A 20,198-nucleotide genomic window follows, 5' to 3' on the forward strand; every position below is an offset into this window, starting at 1 on the left:
AGGATATACATAGGTTATATGCAAATAGTATGCCTTGAGCATCCTCAGATTTGGGTATTCTAGGGGACAGAGAGGGTGGGGCCTGGCAACAATCCACCACAGACACCAAGGGACAAATGGTATAACTTTTCTGAAAAGGTAATTTCTAGTACCAACACCCTGAAAGGACTAAACATAAAAAGAAGATACTCAATTTAGTTTGACCCGTATGAAACTGCTAATTTTAGAGTTCAAAAATAGCCAAATAGCAACCATCTCAAATGGTTCAACCTAATTTTAAAGCATAGTATTAGTTAAATGATTGGAAACTTTGCAATTTTAGATAGAAAACTGAAGATCCAAGCCAAGTGTGGTGCTTCACGTCTGTAATCCCAGCATTCTGGGAGGTGAGGCGGGTGGATCACGAGGTCAGGAGTTTGAGACCAGCCAGGCCAAGATGGTGTAACCCTGTCTCTACTAAAAATACAAAAATTAGCTGGGTGTGGTGGTGGGCACCTGTAATCCCACCTACTCAGGGGGCTGAGGTGGGAGAATCACTTGAACCCGGGATGCAGAGGTTGCAGTGAGCAGAGATCGCGCCACTGCACTCTAGCCTAGGCGACAGAGTGAGACTTCACCTCAAAAAACAGTAACAACAACAACAACAGCAAAAAAACTGGAGATCCAGATATATATTCAGTCCACTGGACAAAAAAGAATATAAATATATATTAGGGACAGTGCTTTTGTCTAGCTTCTTGTAAAGACATCAAATAAAATACATGTCAACCAATTTCTATATTCCTTAAAGAAGCTCAACAATTAAATTATGAAATCAGTAGATACTCAAATACAAAGCAACCAAATTAACATTCCTATATTCATAAAAGATCAAAATGAACACAAGAACACAAATAACCTTGCAGAATTTGAAATGGGAAAAACCAAAGTTAAGAATCATCTGGGAGACTATCCAGAACTCCAATATAGAATTCAGAAAATCCTAGGATACCAATTCTAACTTTAACAACGAAGTTTTTTTTAACATCTTTATTTCACCAAATCTAAGTTGACAAAAACAGGCAATGATTTTATGGACCACTGTAAGTACCAAGATGCCATCAGTTATAAAATGCATCCCAATTTCAGAGATGTTAAAATATGAAAAAAAGGTTTTCGATGAATTTGATATTAAAAAATAATCACTCTTACGTTACTGAATCTCTATTAGCTTCCCAATGTAATAATTACTATTTGATACCAAGAAGACCTATTAATTAAAAGTAGAATCTTTCATGACATAAATGTACAACAGCTGAAGGCACGCCCGCATGCACACACACACAATTAAACATTTCTTAAATATTAAAAATACCTCTTATTGTATCAAATCAAGAAACATTTTGATCTCTCAAGTCCTTAAACACTGAAAAAATTTGGTAGCTCATATCTTACCATTTGAGCTCGGAGATACATTTGAGCTTGGCTTGCCGTTAGGGTAGGGGAAGTACTCCCTAGTAACATAGTCTGTTGGGTAATACTGCCGCTGGTAGAACTGGAAGCCTGGGAACGGCTTATTAACTGTGCAGGTGTAGGAGAAGTGGAGAGGTTGATCTAAGGAAGAAAACATATTAGGTCATAGGCTTCCATTTCTTGCTTCCATGTTACTGAATTTCACACCAAGCTGCAGTTAGGCAATCAATGGTATAAACTGTGGCTAAGGAACCCAAAGGAGAAGCCTTTATCTTTGACAGACCCCCTCATTTTTTTGGGCAGTTATTTGCACATATGCAAACAATGGCATGGATTGGTTAGTAATCAGGGCAATTTTTTTTTTTTTTTTTTTAAGATGGAGTTTCGCTCTTGTTGCCCAGACTGGAGTGCAAGTGCGCGATTTTGGCTCACCGCAACCTCCGCCTCCTGGGTTCAAGTGATTCTCCTGCCTAAGCCTCCCAACTAGCTGCGATTTACAGGCATACCCCACCACGCCCGGCTAATTTTGTATTTTTATTAGAGATGGGGTTTCTCCATGTTAGTCAGGCTGGTCTCGAACTCCTGACCTCAGGTTATCCACCTGCCTCAGCCTCCCAAAGTGCTAGGATTATAGGCGTGAGCCACTGCACCCAGCCACAATTTTTAAGGATAGCTACAATGTGTTTCAATAAGATTTCTAGTATCTTAAAATATCATTTCCACTACCTCCTAAAAATTAGGGCCAGTGCTCACTTCCGCAGCACATATACTAAAACTGGAACAACATAGAGAAGATTAGCATGGCTCCTGCCCAAAAATGGCATGCAAATTCATGAAGCTTTCCGTTAGTTTTAATAGAGAATTTTGTATGTTCTCAACACTAAGAAATGATCAATGTTTGAGGTGATGGATATGCCAGTTACTCTGATTTGATCACTATACATGGTATACATGTATTCAAATATCACCCTGTATCCCATAAATATGTACAGTTATTATGTGTCAATTAAAAATTAAAAAATAGAGCTACTGTTTCATTTTAATATTCCACATAACTTAAAACATCCTAATCAACAGTTTATTCTGTCACATTCTGAGGAGTCTGTGAACAAAAATTAAAACACAGATAATCCACTCACATATATAAAGACACACATGTAACACATAACCAGTGTAAAGTTGTAACTCAAAAGCTCTCAAGCAACTACTTCTCAAACAGATGGAAAAATCCTGAATATTAGCTACAAAATTAAATTATAAACACTAAAGTTTAAAACTTCTGTTAAAGAATAAACTAGAGCATTGTTCGCCGGGCGCAGTGGCTCACGCCTGTAATCTCAGCACTTTGGGAGGCCGAGGCAGGCGGATCACAAGGTCAGGAGATCGAGACCATCCTGGCTAACATGGTGAAACCCCGTCTCTACTAAAAAAAAAAAATTAAAAAAATTAGCCGCGTGTGGCCGGGCGCGGTGGCTCACGCTTGTAATCCCAGCACTTTGGGAGGCCGAGGAGGGCGGATCACAAGGTCAGGAGATCAAGACTACGGTGAAACCCCGTCTCTACTAAAAATACAAAAAATTAGCCAGGCGTGGTGGCGGGCGCCTGTAGTCCCAGCTACTCGGAGAGGCTGAGGCAGGAGAATGACATGAACCCGGGAGGCGGAGCTTGCAGTGAGCCGAGATTGAGCCACTGCACTCCAGCCTGGGTGAAAAAGCGAGACTCTGTCTCAAAAAAAAAAAAAAAAAAAAAAATTAGCCAGGTGTGGTGGTGGGTGCCTGTAGTCCCCAGCTACTCGAGAGGCTGAGGCAGAAGAATGGTGTGAACCCAGAAGGCGGAGCTTGCAGTGAGCTGAGATTGCGCCACTGCACTCCAGCCTGGGCGACAGAGCGACACTCCGTCTAAAAAAAAAAAAAAGAAAAAAAAAAAAAACCAATAAATTAGTGCATTGTTAACCTCTAGAAGGATGCATAAGAAACTGGTAACTGGTTGTATCTATAAAGAGACATTGGGGTGGGGTGGCTAGGGTAATAGGGAAAAGAAAAAGCATACTCTTTTTTTATCTAATTTTAGACCACATGCATATATTACCCATTTTAAAAATAAATAATATTTTTGGCCGGGCGAGGTGGCTCAAGCCTATAATCCCAGCACTTTAGGAGGCTGAGGTGGGCGGATCACGAGGTCAGGAGTTTGAGACCAGCCTGACCAACATGGTGAAATCCCATCTCTACTAAAAATGCAAAAATTAGCCAGGTGTGATGGCACGCGCCTGTAATCCCAGCTACTCAGGAGGCTGAGGCAGAAGAATCGCTTGAACCCAGGAGGTGGAGATTGCAGTGACCCAGGCTCACACCACTACACTCCAGCCTGGGTGACAGAGTGAGACCCTGTCTCAAATAGTAATAATAATAATAATAATAATAATAATAATAATAGTATTTTTAAAGAGAGAATAATATAATCCAACCTCAAACATTTTTGTGGAACAAAGCAGAGAATTAATAAATATTTTATTAGAAAAAAGAATACTTTATTGGACTTCTTATTCAAGCAACAAGGCAGACTGGACTAATACATCCATGTGACCAAACAGTATCACTGAAATGCTAGATCAACATGAAAAATCAGAATATACAGCTGAACTCCAAAAGGGAGAGAAAAGCTGGGAGAGGAAATTCCTGGTGCCAGAAAGGAAGAAAATCAAAGCCAGAGAGATGTCACCTCAGCTGACACCAAGGCAGTCTATAAGGGTATCTTGGGTCTATAGAGCCAGAAGATCCACCTTTGTGCTTATTTCAGGGGAGGGCTATAAGTCAAATCCCCATTTTGAGCCAAAATCCTGAAAAGAGCTGCCCAATATGTAAAAAGGAGCTGGAAAAGCTCCACCCATACATTCTGAGAAACAGCAAAGAAGCTTGCATCTGCCCTGCTCCTAGTGGAGGCAGGGAAGGAGGCACCTATGAGAATCAAAACTCCAGGCTTACACCAGGTAGGGGTATAGAATCCACATCCATACTCCCTGTATGGTTCCATAACCCAGCCCAAGACATTAACATCTGAAGTAACCCAGGACACTTGTTAAACTGAATGGTGACTGGAGGAAGCTGAGTGAAGTCTATATAGGAGGACCTCTCTGTACTAGTTTTGCAACTTCCTATGATTTATAGGAATTTAATTTATAATTATTTTAAAATAAAAAAGTTTAAAAAACTATATAGTAGGCACATGACGGTTATCTAATTCTCTAAATGTTTATATATCACATATTTTTATTTTAATATATTTAAAGGTATAAATCAATATATAAACACCACTAATACAATACAGAATTATTCTGTAATTTTTGTTTGTTTTTTGTTTTGTTTTTTTGAGACGGAGTCTCGCTCTGTCGCCCAGGCTGGAGCGCAGTGGTGCGACCTCGGCTCACTGCAACCTCCGCCTCCCGGGTTCACATCATTCTCCTGCCTCAGCCTCCTGAATAGCTGGGACTACAGGTGCCCACCACCACACCCAGCTAATTTTTTTTTTTTTTTTTTTTTTTTAAGTAGAGATGGGGTTTCATCGTGTTAGGCAGGATGGTCTCAATCTCCTGACCTCATGATCCCTCCCCCTCGGCCTTCCAAAGTGCTGGGATTACAGGCATGAGCCACCGTGCCCGGCCTATTCTGTAATTTGGATCCTATTCCTAACACATCACTGAAACCACCTTAACAATAGTCACCAATATCTAACTGACAAATTCTGTGGATTCTTTTCAGACTATTCCCTCTCAGTCTTCTTTACCAGCTCTTCTTTTGGACCCACTCCCAAAATGTTCATGCTCTGTCTTTGACACTTTTTTTTTTTGAGACAAGGTCTCCCTCTGTCACCCAGGCTGGGGTGCAGTGGAGTGATCATGGCTCACTGCAGCCCCAATTTCCTGGACTCAGATGATCCTTCCACCTCAGCCTCCTGAGTAGCTGGGACTACAGGCATGCATCACCACACCCGGCTAATCTTTGTTATTTTTTGTAGAGACAGGGTTTCATCATGTTGCCCAAGCTTGCCTCAAACTCCTGGGCTCAAGCGATACCCCCACCTCAGCTTCCCAAAGTACTGGGATTACCAGCATAAGCCACTGCACCAGGCCACACTTCTCTTCTTGAATTCCTAGATTATCATACCTACTTCCATGGTTTCAAACAATTCAATCCTGATGACTCTTGATTCTTAACTATAAACCCTTTTTTGAAGTTCCAGATCCAAATACCTACAGAACACATCTTTCTGGGTATTTTTTTTTTTTTTTTTTTGAGACGGAGTCTCACTCTGTCACCCAGGCTGGAGTGCAGTGGCGCAATCTCGGCTCACTGCAAGCTCCGCCTCCCGGGTTCAGGCCATTCTCCTGCCTCAGCCTCCCAAGTAGTTGGGACTACAGGCACCCGCTACCATGCCCGGATAATTTTTTGTAATTTTTTTTTTTTTTTTAGTAGAGACAGGGTTTCACCGTGTTAGCCAGGATGGTCTTGATCTCCTGACCTCGTGATCCACCCGCCTCGGCCTCCCAAAGTGCTAGGATTACAGGCGTGAGCCACCACGCCCGGCCCTTTCTGGGTATCTTTTACCACCTCAAACTCAGCATGTTCAAACAGCAAACTAATTATTCCTTTTAAAACAGCTTCTCCTCAAATGGCACTGGCATTTTCTAAAATTCCCCAGGACACAGTATCTGGAAGTCATCCTGATGCTCCCCTCTCCTTTACCACACACACAAAATCAGTCGCGTGTCTTGTTTCTAATACATCTTTTTGTCTCCTAATTTCCATTTTGATTTTTCATCACTTAGTTTGAGACTTCGGGCCTATGTTATTTCTGGCTTGATTACTTTAATATCTGCAAACTGATACCTCTTACTGGAATCTTGTCACCTTCTACTTGCCAGATAATCTTTCCCTGATTATTCATATTAATTACCCATTTAAGAATCTTCTGGATAAAGTTAAACCTTCCCTGACAACCTCTCTAGCATCATCTCCTCCCACTCCACACACAACCTTCCCATTACCATAGCAAGGTATGTGTAGTATCACGATCTCGGTCCTCCATGGCACTGGCGATGATATTCCTGACTATACTGAGCATCCTTGCCACCACTATGCCCCAGCCCATCTGCAGCTACATAGTGAACAACTCCTTCTCAAAAATCATCTGCTCTAATAAGCTTTTTCAGGCATTCCCATATCCCAAAGCAGAACTGACTATTCCCCCTCTTTTTTGCCTAATTGTTACCGTCCATGTACTTTTAGCATATATTTCTATGTCATCCTTCTAAATAATAATTTCTTTAAGGGTGAGGGCCATGTGTTATTCATCTTCGCATATCCAGTATCTACGAAATGTCTTCATTCAATAAGTTTATTAAGTTAATTAATGTCATGTTATTTTAAGGCATATTTCATATTTTAAGGCATATTCATGCAATATTTAAGCTTTGCTCCAGAGATTAAATCACCAACAGGGAAGAACTGGACCCAAGTTTTTCTGACTCATGTATTTTGGCATTCGGGGTACTTTTTAAATATGCTGATAGCTCCCTAGTTCAGGTTACTCTGCAGTAATAATGCCTTAGAACTTTTTTTTTCAGTTGGTGATTCTTTCGAAAAACAGTGAGAAAGAAATGTACTCTTAGTAAGGATATTTACACATTCTTTAAAGAAAAATGTAATAAAAGTCTTCTTTAAAAAATAATTGGCTGATAGCTAACAAGCCGGAGAATGCTTTTTAAGGAAGTAGAGTATGAAGTACAAACAGAATGCTTTTATTTTTCTTAAAAAAGAGGAAGTAAGACAACTGGCAACCCCCTGACCACCTGTATTCTACTCTAAGTTGTGAGATCAAAGAACAAGTGTTGTGTCTACTTTTAAGTTCCATATAACAAGTAATATTTCAAAAGCAGCTATCTACTAATAACATCCAACTCATGAAGGCCAACAGATCAGTAGCCACCTCTGCAAGAAGTCCATCTCCCTAGCTAGCCTAACTAAAAAACTGCCCTGCCTTTCCACAACTGATAAGGCTCTCCTTTTTCCTGTGTTGCTCTGCTGACCTAAACCAGATGTCTTTACCAGTTTCCATTATTTTCTCTGTCAGTTCCATCCCAACACTCCTAATTCCCTTTCACTGAAGACCCTGACCAATCCTGTCACTTCATATCTAAGTCACACTCCACAACGAAACTCACTCAGAGCCCGATTACTGCAAGCTGTCTCCCCACTGACACTAATTCTAGGAGTCACCAAAAGAAACAAGTCTGCCAGAAAAAGCCACTTAACTCCCAACCACCTGTTAATGTCCTCAAAAAGAGTTTCCAACCGATTACTATCCATAGCCAAAGTCCATTTGAGAGTTGCCTCTACTGTTTGACTGATCAGAATCAAACAGGTATACCCTAAATAGAGAAACATTTCACATTAAAAGAATGATGTATCTGTATTCAGTGGCAATAAAAGATTTTTATGTCCACTGCTGAGTAAAAAGACAGCAAAATAACATGTAGAGTATCATTCATATAGTTACATACAAATGCCTGTGTGTGTATATGTATCACAAATGTGAAAAACATGTTAAGAAAGATGGCCAGGCATAGTGGCTCATGCCAGTAATCCCAGCACTTTGGGAAGCTGAGACAGGTGGGTTGCTTGAGCTCAGGAGTTCGAGACCAGCCTGGTCAACATGGTGAAACCCTGTATCTACCAAAAATACAAAAAATTAGCCAGGCATTGTGGCGCACACCTGTGGTCCCAGCTACTCAGGAGGCTGAGCTGGGAGGATCGTTTGAGCCTAGGAGGTGGAGGTTGCAGTGAGCCGAGATTGCAGCACTGCACTCCGGCCTGGGTGACAGAGCGAGACCGTGTCTCAAAAAAAAAAAAAAAAAAAAAGTTAAGAAAAATGACTACATTGGATGTACACACAATAATACATACTCATAACACGATATATGACTACACTCAATATAGAAACACACACACCCATGCACCACTACCTGTGAGAACAGTCACCAAAATGTTAAAGGTGTATATATAATGCCTTCTAAGAGTAAAATCCGGGATTACTTTTTTTAAAGTTTTTAACTTTTCTAGGTAGATATCAATTTTAGAATCAGAGAGGAAATGCTATTTTTCTCTTTAATGCTTACCTTAGTATATTAATTTGCTTTTATCATGTTAAAGCAGCTTTTAAATAGTATTGCCTATTTAAGTAGGTGGGATTAAGTAGCTGGGATTACAGGCGCTTGCTACCATGCCCGGCTAATTTAGTGGGAACTGCTATGTGGTATTTCAAATATCAGTAGTGTAAAATGCTATATAGAAATTTTATTTTTATTTTATTTTATTAAGAAAAGAGATGGGGTCTACGTAGTTCAGGCTGGTCTCAAACTTCTGGGCTCAAGTGATTCTCCCATCTTAGCCTCCCAAAGTGCTGGGATTACAGGCATGACCCACCATATCCAGCCCTATGCAGAATTTTTTTTTTCTTGAGATGGAGTCTCGCTCTGCTGCTCAGACTGGAGTGCAGTGGCACAATCTCCGCTCACTGCAACCTCCGCCTCCTGGGTTCAAGTGCTTCTCCTGCCTCAGTCTCCTGAGTATCTGCGACCACAAGCGCCCACCACCACGCGTGGCTAATTTTTGTATTCTTAGTAGAGACGGGTTTCACCATGTTGGCCAGGTCTCGAACTCCTGACCTGAAGTGATCCACCCACCTCGGCCTCCCAAAGTGTTGGGATTATAGGCGTGAGCCATCACGCCCAGACTTTTAAGTAGTAATAGCTATCCATGAAGAATTTTCTTTTTAAGAGACTACATGTTTTTTTTTTTTTTTTGAGACGGAGTCTCACTCTGTCACCCAGGCTGGAGTGCAGTGGCGCCATCTTGGCTCACTGCAACCTCCACCTCCCAGGTTCAAGCGATTCTCCTGCCTCAGCCTCCTGAGTAGCTGGGATTACAGGCGCTTGCTACCATGCCTGGCTAATTTTTGCATTTTTAATAGAGACGGGGTTTCACCATGTTGGTCAGGCTGGTCTTGAACTCCTGACCTCGTGATCCACTCACCTCGGCCTCCCAAAATGCTGGGATTACAGGCGTGAGCCACCGTACCCTGCTGAGACTGCGTGTTTTTAATAAATCAAAGAAATAAAATACCTACCCTATTTATTTTAGAAAAACATTACTTCTACTTTCTGCAATACAAGCTGGTGAAAATAAAACAAACACAAAAAACCTCAGTCTCCCAATGTTTTCAGATTTTGACATCCTAGAAAGAAAATTTGCAATGTCAAAACAATTATAATATTGGAAATAATTTAAAATGTCCAGCAACAGGGATGGTTATATAAAATAAAATCCATTCACACTGTGCAACCCCACACAGCAGCTTAAGTGAGATTGATCTCTGTCTGCAAACATAAAAACATCTCAAGACACACTGTTAAGGGAAAAACACAAAATGCAGAATACCTGTGTTTACAATGTGTAAAAAAGAGTGCTAAATGCATATACGCACACTTCTCTATGACATATATGTCCATAATACATAGGATAAGATCTGGAGGGGTATAGAATCAACTAAGAAGACAGAGGGACTGAAAGGGAAAGGAGTCTTTAGGGAACTTCATACTTTTTTACTTTTTCTGTACTGTTGGAATATTTTACAAAAATGCAGTAAAGCTGCTTATGACCATACAAATATTCAGGCTACAGTTTTATCTCACACTAGTATTAGGTTTTGGAAAAGGCTTCTACACCCAATCACTTAAAATTATATTTTAAAAACAGTGAGTTCTGAAGCCTAAAAAAACTCCCTGAATGAGATAATAGAGGATGAGGACACTGGCAGTAGAATACTAAGAATGACCGATTATAAGCAAATGATTTTCTCTCAGGTAAATTTACATCCCCTACATAATATAAATATATCAAATGGACTCTGATACGTGGCTGATGTGATTTGGACATTGTTTGAGAAAACTGAACGGTTTTAAGGTTTTTGATCTAAAAACAATCTCACTGACCCAATGAATACACTCTCAGGAAATTTTTAAAAAGAAAATAACTAAAAATATATACAAATACATATATAATAAAACAGTCAATGCAGGTTTACTTATATTAGCAAAAACATGGAAAAATTAAAACCACCAGCAAGAGAAAAGTAGTTTTTAAAAATGGTAGAACATTTATACTCATTAAAAATCATATTTACAACCAATAAATAAAGAAGATAATAAAGAAACAAACCATTTGCTTATCCCTCCTACTAAACCCCACTGAGACAGCAATTAACACAGTAAAAAAGGATTGAGGAAACAATCAGACAAATCTAGACTACTGGAAATTCCATAAGGTAAGCTGACCTGAGCTCTTCAAAAGTCATGAAAGAAAAAAAGGAAGTCTTTTTTTATATTAAAAGGAAAAAAGAGTCTTCAATGCAGTATGTGATCCTTAATTAAATATTCAATGTGATCCTTAATTAAATACTCAATGCGGGCCAGGTACGGTGAGCCGAGATCGTGCCACTGCACTCCAGCCTGGGTGACAGAGACTCCATCTCAACAAAAAATCGAGGCAGGCGAATCACGAGGTCAGAAGTTCGAGACCAGCCTGCCAACATGGTGAAACCCCATCTCCACTAAAAATACAAAAAATTAGCTGGACATAGTGGCAGGCACCTGTAATCCCAGCTACTTGGGAGGGTGAGGCAGGAGAAATCACTTGAACCTGGCTGGCAGAGGTTGCAGTGAGCCAAGACCACGCCACTGCATTCAAGCCTAGGCGACAGAGTGAGACTCCATCTCAAAAAAGAAAAAGAAAAAAAAAATCCTGATAGGCCAGGCACAGTGGCTCACACCTGTAATCCCAGCACTCTGGGAGGCCGAAGCAGGTGGATCACTTGAGCTCAGGAGTTCAAGACCAGCCTGGGCAACATGACAAAACTTTGATGCTACAGAAAATACAAAAATTAGGTGTGGTGGCACACGACTATAATCTCAGCTACTTGAGGAGCTGAGCAGGGAGGATCACTTGAGCCTGGAAGGCGGCAGTTGCAATAAGCCATATTAGCACCACTGCACTCCAGCACGGACAACAAAGTGAGAACCTGTCTTGAAAAAAAAAAAAAAAGTGAAAATAAAAGTAAAATAAAATCTGGGCCGGGCATGGTGGCTCACACCTGTAATCCCAGCACACTTTGGAAGGCCGAGGCGGGCGGATCACAAGGTCAGGAGATCGAGACCATCCCGGCTAACACGGTGAAACCCCGTCTCCACTGAAAATACAAAAAATTAGCCGGGCGTGGTGGCAGACGCCTGTAGTCCCAGCTATTCAGGAGGCTGAGGCAGGAGAATGGCATGAACCTGGGAAGCGGAGCTTGCAGTGAGCCGAGATCGCGCCACTGCACTCCAGCCTGGGTGACAGAGCGAGACTCCGTCTCAAAAAAAAAAAAAAAAAAAATCTGATAAATAGCATAACAGAGATCCAAAGTATTTTACCCATAATAGAAAAACAGAATATTAGTTTGAAAGAACAATGAGAAAACAAGAAAATGTTCTGAGAAATTAGAAATAGTGGCTGAACTAAAATTTTTTTACAAAGTCAAAGAAAGAGCTAAAAGAAAAAGTTGAGGAAATATCCCACACACAAAAAAGGCAGTAAGTGAAAAGGTAAACAAGATAAAGGATCAATCCAGAAAGGTCAACATTCAACCAAGAGCTCCAGAAAGAGAAAACAGAAAATTAATTTCTCGTGGATTTGTTTAGTTTCACATATATGATCATTAAAGAACAAAATTAACTTCTTGCAGATTTGTTTAGTTTCACATACGTGATCATTAAAAACCTAGTTTCACACTGAGAGGGCCCAACAGGTGTCCTACACAATGACATCTAGACACATTGCCATGAAAGTACAAAATAAAAAACTAAAGCAAACAGGCAAATCTCAAAGATTCTGGAAAGAAAGAACAGGCAGTTACCCCAGAAGAATGATAATGAAACTAACAACAGTCTTTTCTTCAGCAATACTAAAATTTTGAAAAAAGTAATCTTTGCTTTCAAATTTCCTCAGGAAAAATATTTTCAATACAGAATTCATGTAAAGATAATTATAAAAAAACAAGAGGTAATTTTCAAGCCCACAAAGATTTAGTTTTTCTTCCACATAGCCTTTAAAAGAAAGTTATAAGATACTCCAGCAAAACAAAGTTCTTATCATACTGTCCTTTGACTATTTACTTGTCTGTATCATTATACTCTAAAACCTTTGTTCACTTTCAATCCTTGGCACCTGACACTAAGTAGGCACTCAATAAAAAAGTACTGGCATAGACTGTCCTCAGGAATGTGGAAGACTAACATAGAATCCCACGTAGTAATGAATCCCTGAATCTAACCTCTGTTGTCTCAGTATCATGATCTCATGGTGAGACCTCTTCTCTGCAAACTCTACCTGTTTTAAAAGTTTAGCGTTCCTCAGCTACGATAATACAATCCTCAAAGATCTCTTTTCTGTTAACTCCTATGACATTTACCACTTGATTATATACTATTATATTATTTACTGTTTGATATATCTAAGCATAGTTCTTCAAATGCGTACTCCCTGAGGGAAGAAACTTTGACTTACGTGTACCACCAGAGCAAGTAGCACAATGTTGGACAATACACATATTTGCTATAACGGGCAACCAAAGAATCTCATTACTGGGGTCAGGATTAGAAACTCTTCTATAACCCAATCTCAGACAGTTAGAATATATCCTAAAATAATTCTCTGCATTGCAATAATCAAGAATTAACATTAGGTCGGGTATGGTGGCTCATGCCTGTAATCCCAGCACTTTGGGAGGCTAAAACAGGCAGATCACCTGAGGTCAGGAGTTCGAGACCAGCCTGGGCAACATAGTGAAACCCTGTTATATACTGAAAATACAAAAAAAATTAGCTGGGTGTAGTGGTGGGTAACCTGTAATCCCAGTTACTCAGGAGGCTGAAGCAGGAGAATCACTTCAACCTGGGAAGCAGAGGTTCTAGTGAGCCAAGATCATGCTACTGCACTACAGCCTGGGTGACAAAGTGAGACTCAGTCTCAAAAAAACAAAAAAAGAGTTAACATTAATAGTGTTACAGTTCTTTTAGAATTTATCTAGCAGGCTTTCTGCTTTTTGCTGGGAAGCCCATAAAAAACAAACATACAAAAAGAGCATTAATATCATTACATATTCTAGTTGATACTTATTACCTACCATACATCTTTCAACAAGTATTTAAGTACCTACTATGTGATGGGCACATGTATAATACATATAAACTATTTAAGAAACTCTCACATAATCCTAGATTAACATCTAAACCACTAGTTCTCAAACTTTTTTCTTATTAACAAAGTCTTACTCAGAACTTGAGATTCAAACAGATCACAGAACTGCTCTGGCTGTCTAAAGCTTACATAAGGTAAGGCCCATAGCACAATCTGTCAGTCTATGGAGGCTGCCATAATAAAATACCACACATTGGGTCACTTAAACCAGTGGTCCCCAAACTTTTTGGCACCAGGGATAGGTTTCATGGAAGACAATTTTTCCACAGAGAGGGTGGGGAAAATGGGTTTTGGGATGAAACTGTTCCATCTCAGATCATCAGGCATTAGATTCTCAAACCTAGATCCCTCCCATGTGCAGTTCAAAATAGGGTTCAGGCTCCTATGAGAATCTAATGCTGCCACTGATCTGACAGGATGCGGAGCTCAGGCGATAATGCTTGCTCACCCACCACTCTCCTCCTGCTGTGAGGCCCAGTTCCTAACAGGCCACAAAGCAGTACCGGTCCATGGCCTGACCCCTGACTTAAACAACAGAAATTTATTTTGCACACTTTTAGAGGCTGGGAAGTCCAAAATTAAAGTGCCGACAGATTCAGTTTCTGGTGTGGGCTCTCCTCCTGGCTTGCGGACTGCCACCTTCTCACTGTGTCCTCATGTAGCAGAGAAATTGCCAGTGTCTCTTCTTCAAATCAGTTCTATCAGATCAGGGCTCCACTCTTATGACTTCCTTTAACTTCTATCACATCCCTAAAGGTCCTATCTCTAATACAGTCACATGAGTTAGGCTTCAACATATGAATATGGGGGACATAATTCAGTCCATAGCATCATTTCCTGAACTTTCTCTTGGATACAGATCCAAGGATATCTGGATGAAAAGACTAAAACCATTTAATCAGACAATTTAATTTTACAGAAAATTGGCAGGCAGGGAGGTTAAATGTCTTGCCATAAGTCACATTAACAGTCAGTCACAGAATTTAAGATTAGAACCCAAGTCCCTCATCTCCTCCATTCTACTCAACTTTCTCTTATCACACCATGAACAGCAGTGAAGTCATCAAGTACTCTTGTGACATGAATGTTGAAGGAGCCGCATGAGACATCATTAATCATGAAACCTCCCACATGAACTCCAAACTCATATAACCAATGCCTACTCAATACTATAGGTGGGTGTCTAATACACATCATAAACTTAACATGTCCAAAATCAAACTCCTAATTTTCTTCTCCAATACCTCCTTTAGCTCCCAATCTTTCCAGATGCTTGAGCCAAAATACTATGGAGTCATCCTTGACTCCTCACATCTTTTATTCAATGCATCAGCATATCTTGTGTTAGCTCTCCTTTCAAAACATATCCAAATTTCTATAATTAAATGTTTAAAAAAAATTCAAAATCTGGCTACTTTTCACCACCTCTAATATCACCATCGTGATCCAAACTGCCAATATCTCTCCATTTGAATTATTACAAGAACATTTAACTCCATGCTTCTGTCTTTGACCCCTAGAACCTACTCTCAAAAACCAATTTGAGATAATGTCACTTGCATACCAGAACAGCTCTCCAATAGCTTCCCAACCCATACTTACTAAAACCCAAAGGTCTTATAATTTCCTCATGATTAGGATTACAATTACCTCTCTGATGTCATCTCTAAACCACACCCACTCTCCCATTCCACTCCAGCCACACTGTCCTTTCTGTTCCCTGTGCATGTCTGCCCTCCTCACCATCCTTAAAAAGGCCACCTTTATTAACAAGGCTTTCCCTGACCATCCTAATTAAAATGGCATATTCCCCCATTACTTTTTCTCCTTTATTTTTTTATTTCCTTGCTTTTTCTCTCACTTACCATTATCTGACATACTATGTACTTGTTTAATGTTCGTCTATCCCTAGCTCCATGAGGAAAGAGATTTGTTTGTTGTGGTACTGTATCCTCAGCACCTAGAAGAGGATTTGGCAAATATTAAATGCTCGATAAATATTTGATGACTGAATGAGTGAATGCATGAATGAACAAAGTCATAAAACTGGGCTTCAAAAGCTCATCTTGTCTAGCATCATAACTAGAAAGCCATAAAAAAAAAACAAGTTTTTTCCCTTTCTGACAGAATAGTACAGTGAGTTGAAGCCAAAATATCAGGGATTCATGCAGTTGTAGGGCCAAAATGCAACAAGGAAAGAGAATGATATATACATAGCCCTTAAGTCACTCAGAGACTTATGATTGTAGTTTTCAGCCACATAATCCTTTCCAGTTGAAAATGCCCAAATATTTAGTAAAGAGTGTGGTGTGTGTGTGTGTGATGGCACTGCCCTCACATGAAAACAAATTAACTAAAAGCCCATTTACATTTATGTATAGAAATGCATAGTCAGCCGGGCATGGTGGCTCACAGCTGTAATCCCAGAACTTCAGGAGGCCGAAGCAGGCCAATCACCTGAGGTCAGGAGTTCAAGACCAGCCTGGCCAACATGGTGAAACCCCATCTCTACTAAAAATACAAAAATTAGCCAGGCATGGTGGTGTACACCTGTAATCCCAGCTATTTGGGTGGCTGAGGCACGAGAATCTCTTGAATCCGGGAGGTGGAGGTTGCAGTGAGCTGAGATCACACCACTACACTCCAGCCTGGGCAACAGTGCCAGACTCTCTCAAAAAAAAAAAAAAAAAAAAAAAAAGGAAGGAAGGCAGGCAGGCAGGCACAGTAATAATATAGGAAAGCAGGCCAGGCACAGTGGCTCACGCCTATAATCCCAGCATTTTGGGAGGCCAAGACAGGAGGACTGCTTGAGGCCAGGAGTTCAAGACCAACCTGAGCAACACAGTGAGACCCCTTCTCTATAAAAAAACAAACAAAAATAGCTGGGTGTGGAGGCATGCACCCGTAGTCCCAACTACTCAGTAGGCTGAGGCAGGAGAATTGCTTGAGAATTTGAGGCTGCAGTGAGCTATGATCATGCCACTGCACTCCGGCGTGGGCAACAGAGTGAGATAGTATCTCCTAACAAAAACAAACAAACAAAAAAATACAGGACAGCGTTAAACAAAACTTTGTGAGAGAAAATGGGACTACTGAAGGGAGATAGTCACTTTTACTCTATATATTTGTGTTATCTATTCCTTAGGCAACAACAGTTTGTTCAATTTTATTTAGACAATACAAAAATTAACAAAATAAAGCTCTTCAACCTCCTTCCTCAGAGACGACCACTAATAACAGTTTGTTGTGTACCATTACAGACCTTCTGCTTGCGTAATCAAATGGATACATGCAAGTAACTTTTAAAAAAAAGTTAAATGACAAGAATTCTGCTTCCAAAAAAATGGAGTAGACATACTTTTCCCTATTCCTCCTGCCAAGAACAACTAAAAACTCCTATGTTACATATAAAATAAACCTAAGAAGACCCCAAAAGGTAAAGGAAAAAATACATAGACCGGCTAGAGACCTCAGGACCAAGTAAACAACATGGTAATGAATTCTCTGGGTTTTCATTTTACCTCTTATAACCCACATTTGGACGGTGGAAATGAAGAAGTCAATAATCCAGAAACACCACAGGCACAAACAAGAATCCCCAACAAAAGCCTGCTCTTTTAAACCAAAGGACCAGGAAAGGGACAGCCATGCAACACAGAAAACTTTTAGACAATAATTACTCCAACCAAACACTACAGAAAAAAACTGTGGCCCCACCCTGTCTGCAAAGAACTTGATTCTCCAACTCCCTCAACCCCTCCAACAGGTTCATGTCAGAGAAGGCCATATAGAGAACAGGACATTCATACTAGCCAGGTGATAATAAACCACCACCAGCACCCCAATGCACTCTGTGGTTTCAGCGGAGACCATGTGGGGAGAGTAAAAGGTATTCCTATTCCTTCTAGCTAGAGAGGCTTCAGTAGTAGCCTAGTGAGGAGCCAGAACTCCCACCCCAGCTTAGCAATTAAGAGGAACATCCCTTCAAGTGTCAATGGAGGCTAAATGGGGAACCTGTACTTGTACCCCCTGTACTTCATGCCATATGGGAATTCATACTTGCACCCTCATATTGCATTAAGAAGGCAGCACACTCTCCCTTTGAGAAACAGCCAAAATAAAAAGGTCAAATAAGATCACCAGTCACACAACATAATACTAAAAACATCCAAGTTTCAATAAAAAATCACTCATCACATCTAGAACCAGGAAAACCTCAAAATGAATGAAAAAGACAACCAATAGAAGCCAATACCCAGATAACAAAGATATCAGAATTATATGATGAAGGCTGGGCACAGTGGCCCATGCCTGTAATCCCAGCACTTTGGGAGGCTGAGGCGGGTGGATCACCTGAGGTCAGGAGTTCAAGACTGGCCTGGCCAAAATGGAGAAACCCCGTCTCTACTAAAAATACAAAAATTAGCCAGGCATGATGGTAAACGCCTGTAATTCCAGCTACTTGGGAGGGTGAGGCATGAAAACTGCTTGAACCCAGGAGGTGGAGGTTGCAGTGAGCCAAGATCATGCCACTGTACTCCAGCCTGGGTGACAGAGCGAGACCTTGTCTCAAAAAAAAAAAAAAAGAATTATATATATGACAAAGCAGCCATCATAAAAATGCTTCAAAGAAGTCAGGCCCAGTGCATGCACCTGTAGTTCCAGCTACTTAGGAAGCCAGGACAGGAGGATCACTTGAGCCCAAGTGTTGGAGGCCGGCCTGGACAACATAGTGAGACCCATCTCTTCAAATGGTTCAAATAAGCAACAATTGAGCATACCTAAAACAAATTAAAAAAAAAAAAGGTCTCCCCAAAGAAACAGAATATATAAAGAACCACCAAATAATAATTTTATTTATTTTTATTTTTTGAGATGGAGTCTTGCTCTACTGCCCAGGATGGAGTGCAGTGGTGTGATCTCGGCTCATTGCAACCTCCGCCTCCCAGGTTCAAGCGATTCTCCTGCCTCAGCCTCCCAAGTAGCTGGAATTATAGGCACGTGCCACCATGGCCGGCTTATTTTTGATTTTTAATAGAGATGGGGTTTCACCATGTTGGCCAGGCTAGTCTCGAACTCCTGACCTCAAGTGATCTGCCTGCCTCAGCCTCCCAAAATGCTGAGATTACAGGCGTGAGCCACTGCGCTTGGCCCCAAATAATAATTTTAGACTGCAAACAGAATAACCAAAATAAATAAGTTAAACAAGCTTACACAATGCATTCTTGCTTTTTACACTCAATACATAATGAAAATCCAAGTCTCTCTGTAGACACATATACAGCATTTTTTAGTAGCTACAGTATTCCACTGCAGGAATTAACTATCATTTATTTAACTAATCCTCAACTAATGGGCATTTATATTATTTATAATTTTTCACTATTATACATCATGCATATGGGCATAGTTATCTAGGTCATTTTTAATTATGTCACTAAAAGTGAGAGTGCTATATGAAAGGGTACGCACAGATTCTTTTGGCTTTTTTTGAAACAGGGCCTCATACTGTTGCCCAGGCTAGAGTGTAGTGGCACAATTACAGCTCACTGTAGCCTCAAACTCCTAGGCTCAAGCAATTCTCCTGCCTCAGCCTCTTGAGCAGCTAGGACTGCAGGCACACACCACCACACCTGGCTAATTTCTTTTTATTAGATGGGGTCTACATTGCCCAGGCTGGTCTCAAACTGCTAGACTCAAGTGATCCCCCCACCTCAGCCTCCCAAAGCACTAGGATTACACGCATGAGCCACCATTCTCAGCAGGGGCATGAACATTTTAAAGTTTAACACACACTGCCAAATAACCCTCCAAAAGAGTTGCACCAATCTATATTACCACTAATAGTGTATGAGTACACCTACTTTTTCACATTCTTGCCAACAATAGGTATTATGTAAACGTTTTCCCTTGTTTTCTAGTTTGACAGATGAAAACAGTACTTCATTGTTATTTGTACATATCTTTCTATTTTTTTAGACAGGGTTTTGCTCTATCACCTAGGCTGGAGTGCCATGGTGTGATCTCAGCTCACGGCAGCCTTGACCTCCTGGGCTCAAGCAAGCCTCCCACCTCAGCCTCCAAAGTAGCTGGGACTACAGGCACTTGCCACCACATCCAGCTAATTTTTTGTTGTTGTATTTTGCTTGTAGAGATGGGGTTTCATTCACATGCCTTGGGCTTCCAAAGTGTTGGGATTATAGGCATGAGCCAACATGCCCAGCCTTTTTACGTACATTTATTATTGATACGTTAAATATATTTTCATGTGTTTAAAAGTCAAAACATAGCCGCGCGCAGTAGTTCACACTTGTAATCCCAGCACTTTGGGAGGCCGAGGCGGGCTGATCACTTCAGGTCAGGAGTTCGAGACCAGCCTGGCCAACATGGCAAAAC

General features: G+C 40.7%; 1 protein-coding gene and 2 non-coding genes across 25 annotated transcripts in view; 2 read left to right on the forward strand and 1 right to left on the reverse strand.

Moving 5' to 3' along the window:
- The window catches only part of PHC3 (polyhomeotic homolog 3), a 100,913-nt gene that overhangs the window by 65,143 nt on the left and 15,572 nt on the right, over window positions 1-20,198 (reverse strand). For 16 of the 23 annotated variants that reach the window (XR_010116637.1, XR_010116636.1, XR_010116639.1 and 13 more), the window contains exon 5: window positions 1,435-1,593. The exons of the other annotated variants lie outside the window; for them this stretch is intronic. Coding sequence is in view for 12 of the 16 variants with exons in the window: in XM_063621597.1 (XP_063477667.1) it covers window positions 1,435-1,593 (159 nt within the window). In the remaining 4 variants the exon portion in view is untranslated. The remainder of the gene's footprint in view (window positions 1-1,434; window positions 1,594-20,198) is intronic. 23 annotated transcript variants of the gene reach the window in all.
- Window positions 2,198-2,304, forward strand: LOC134733418 (U6 spliceosomal RNA). The gene has a single exon (XR_010116856.1). It is a non-coding gene; the product is annotated as a U6 spliceosomal RNA (small nuclear RNA).
- On the forward strand, window positions 13,602-13,663 carry LOC134733368 (U7 small nuclear RNA). The gene has a single exon (XR_010116816.1). It is a non-coding gene; the product is annotated as a U7 small nuclear RNA (small nuclear RNA).

The sequence above is a fragment of the Symphalangus syndactylus genome, chromosome 17, assembly GCF_028878055.3.
Source record: "Symphalangus syndactylus isolate Jambi chromosome 17, NHGRI_mSymSyn1-v2.1_pri, whole genome shotgun sequence".
Classification (NCBI taxonomy): Eukaryota; Metazoa; Chordata; class Mammalia; order Primates; family Hylobatidae; genus Symphalangus; species Symphalangus syndactylus.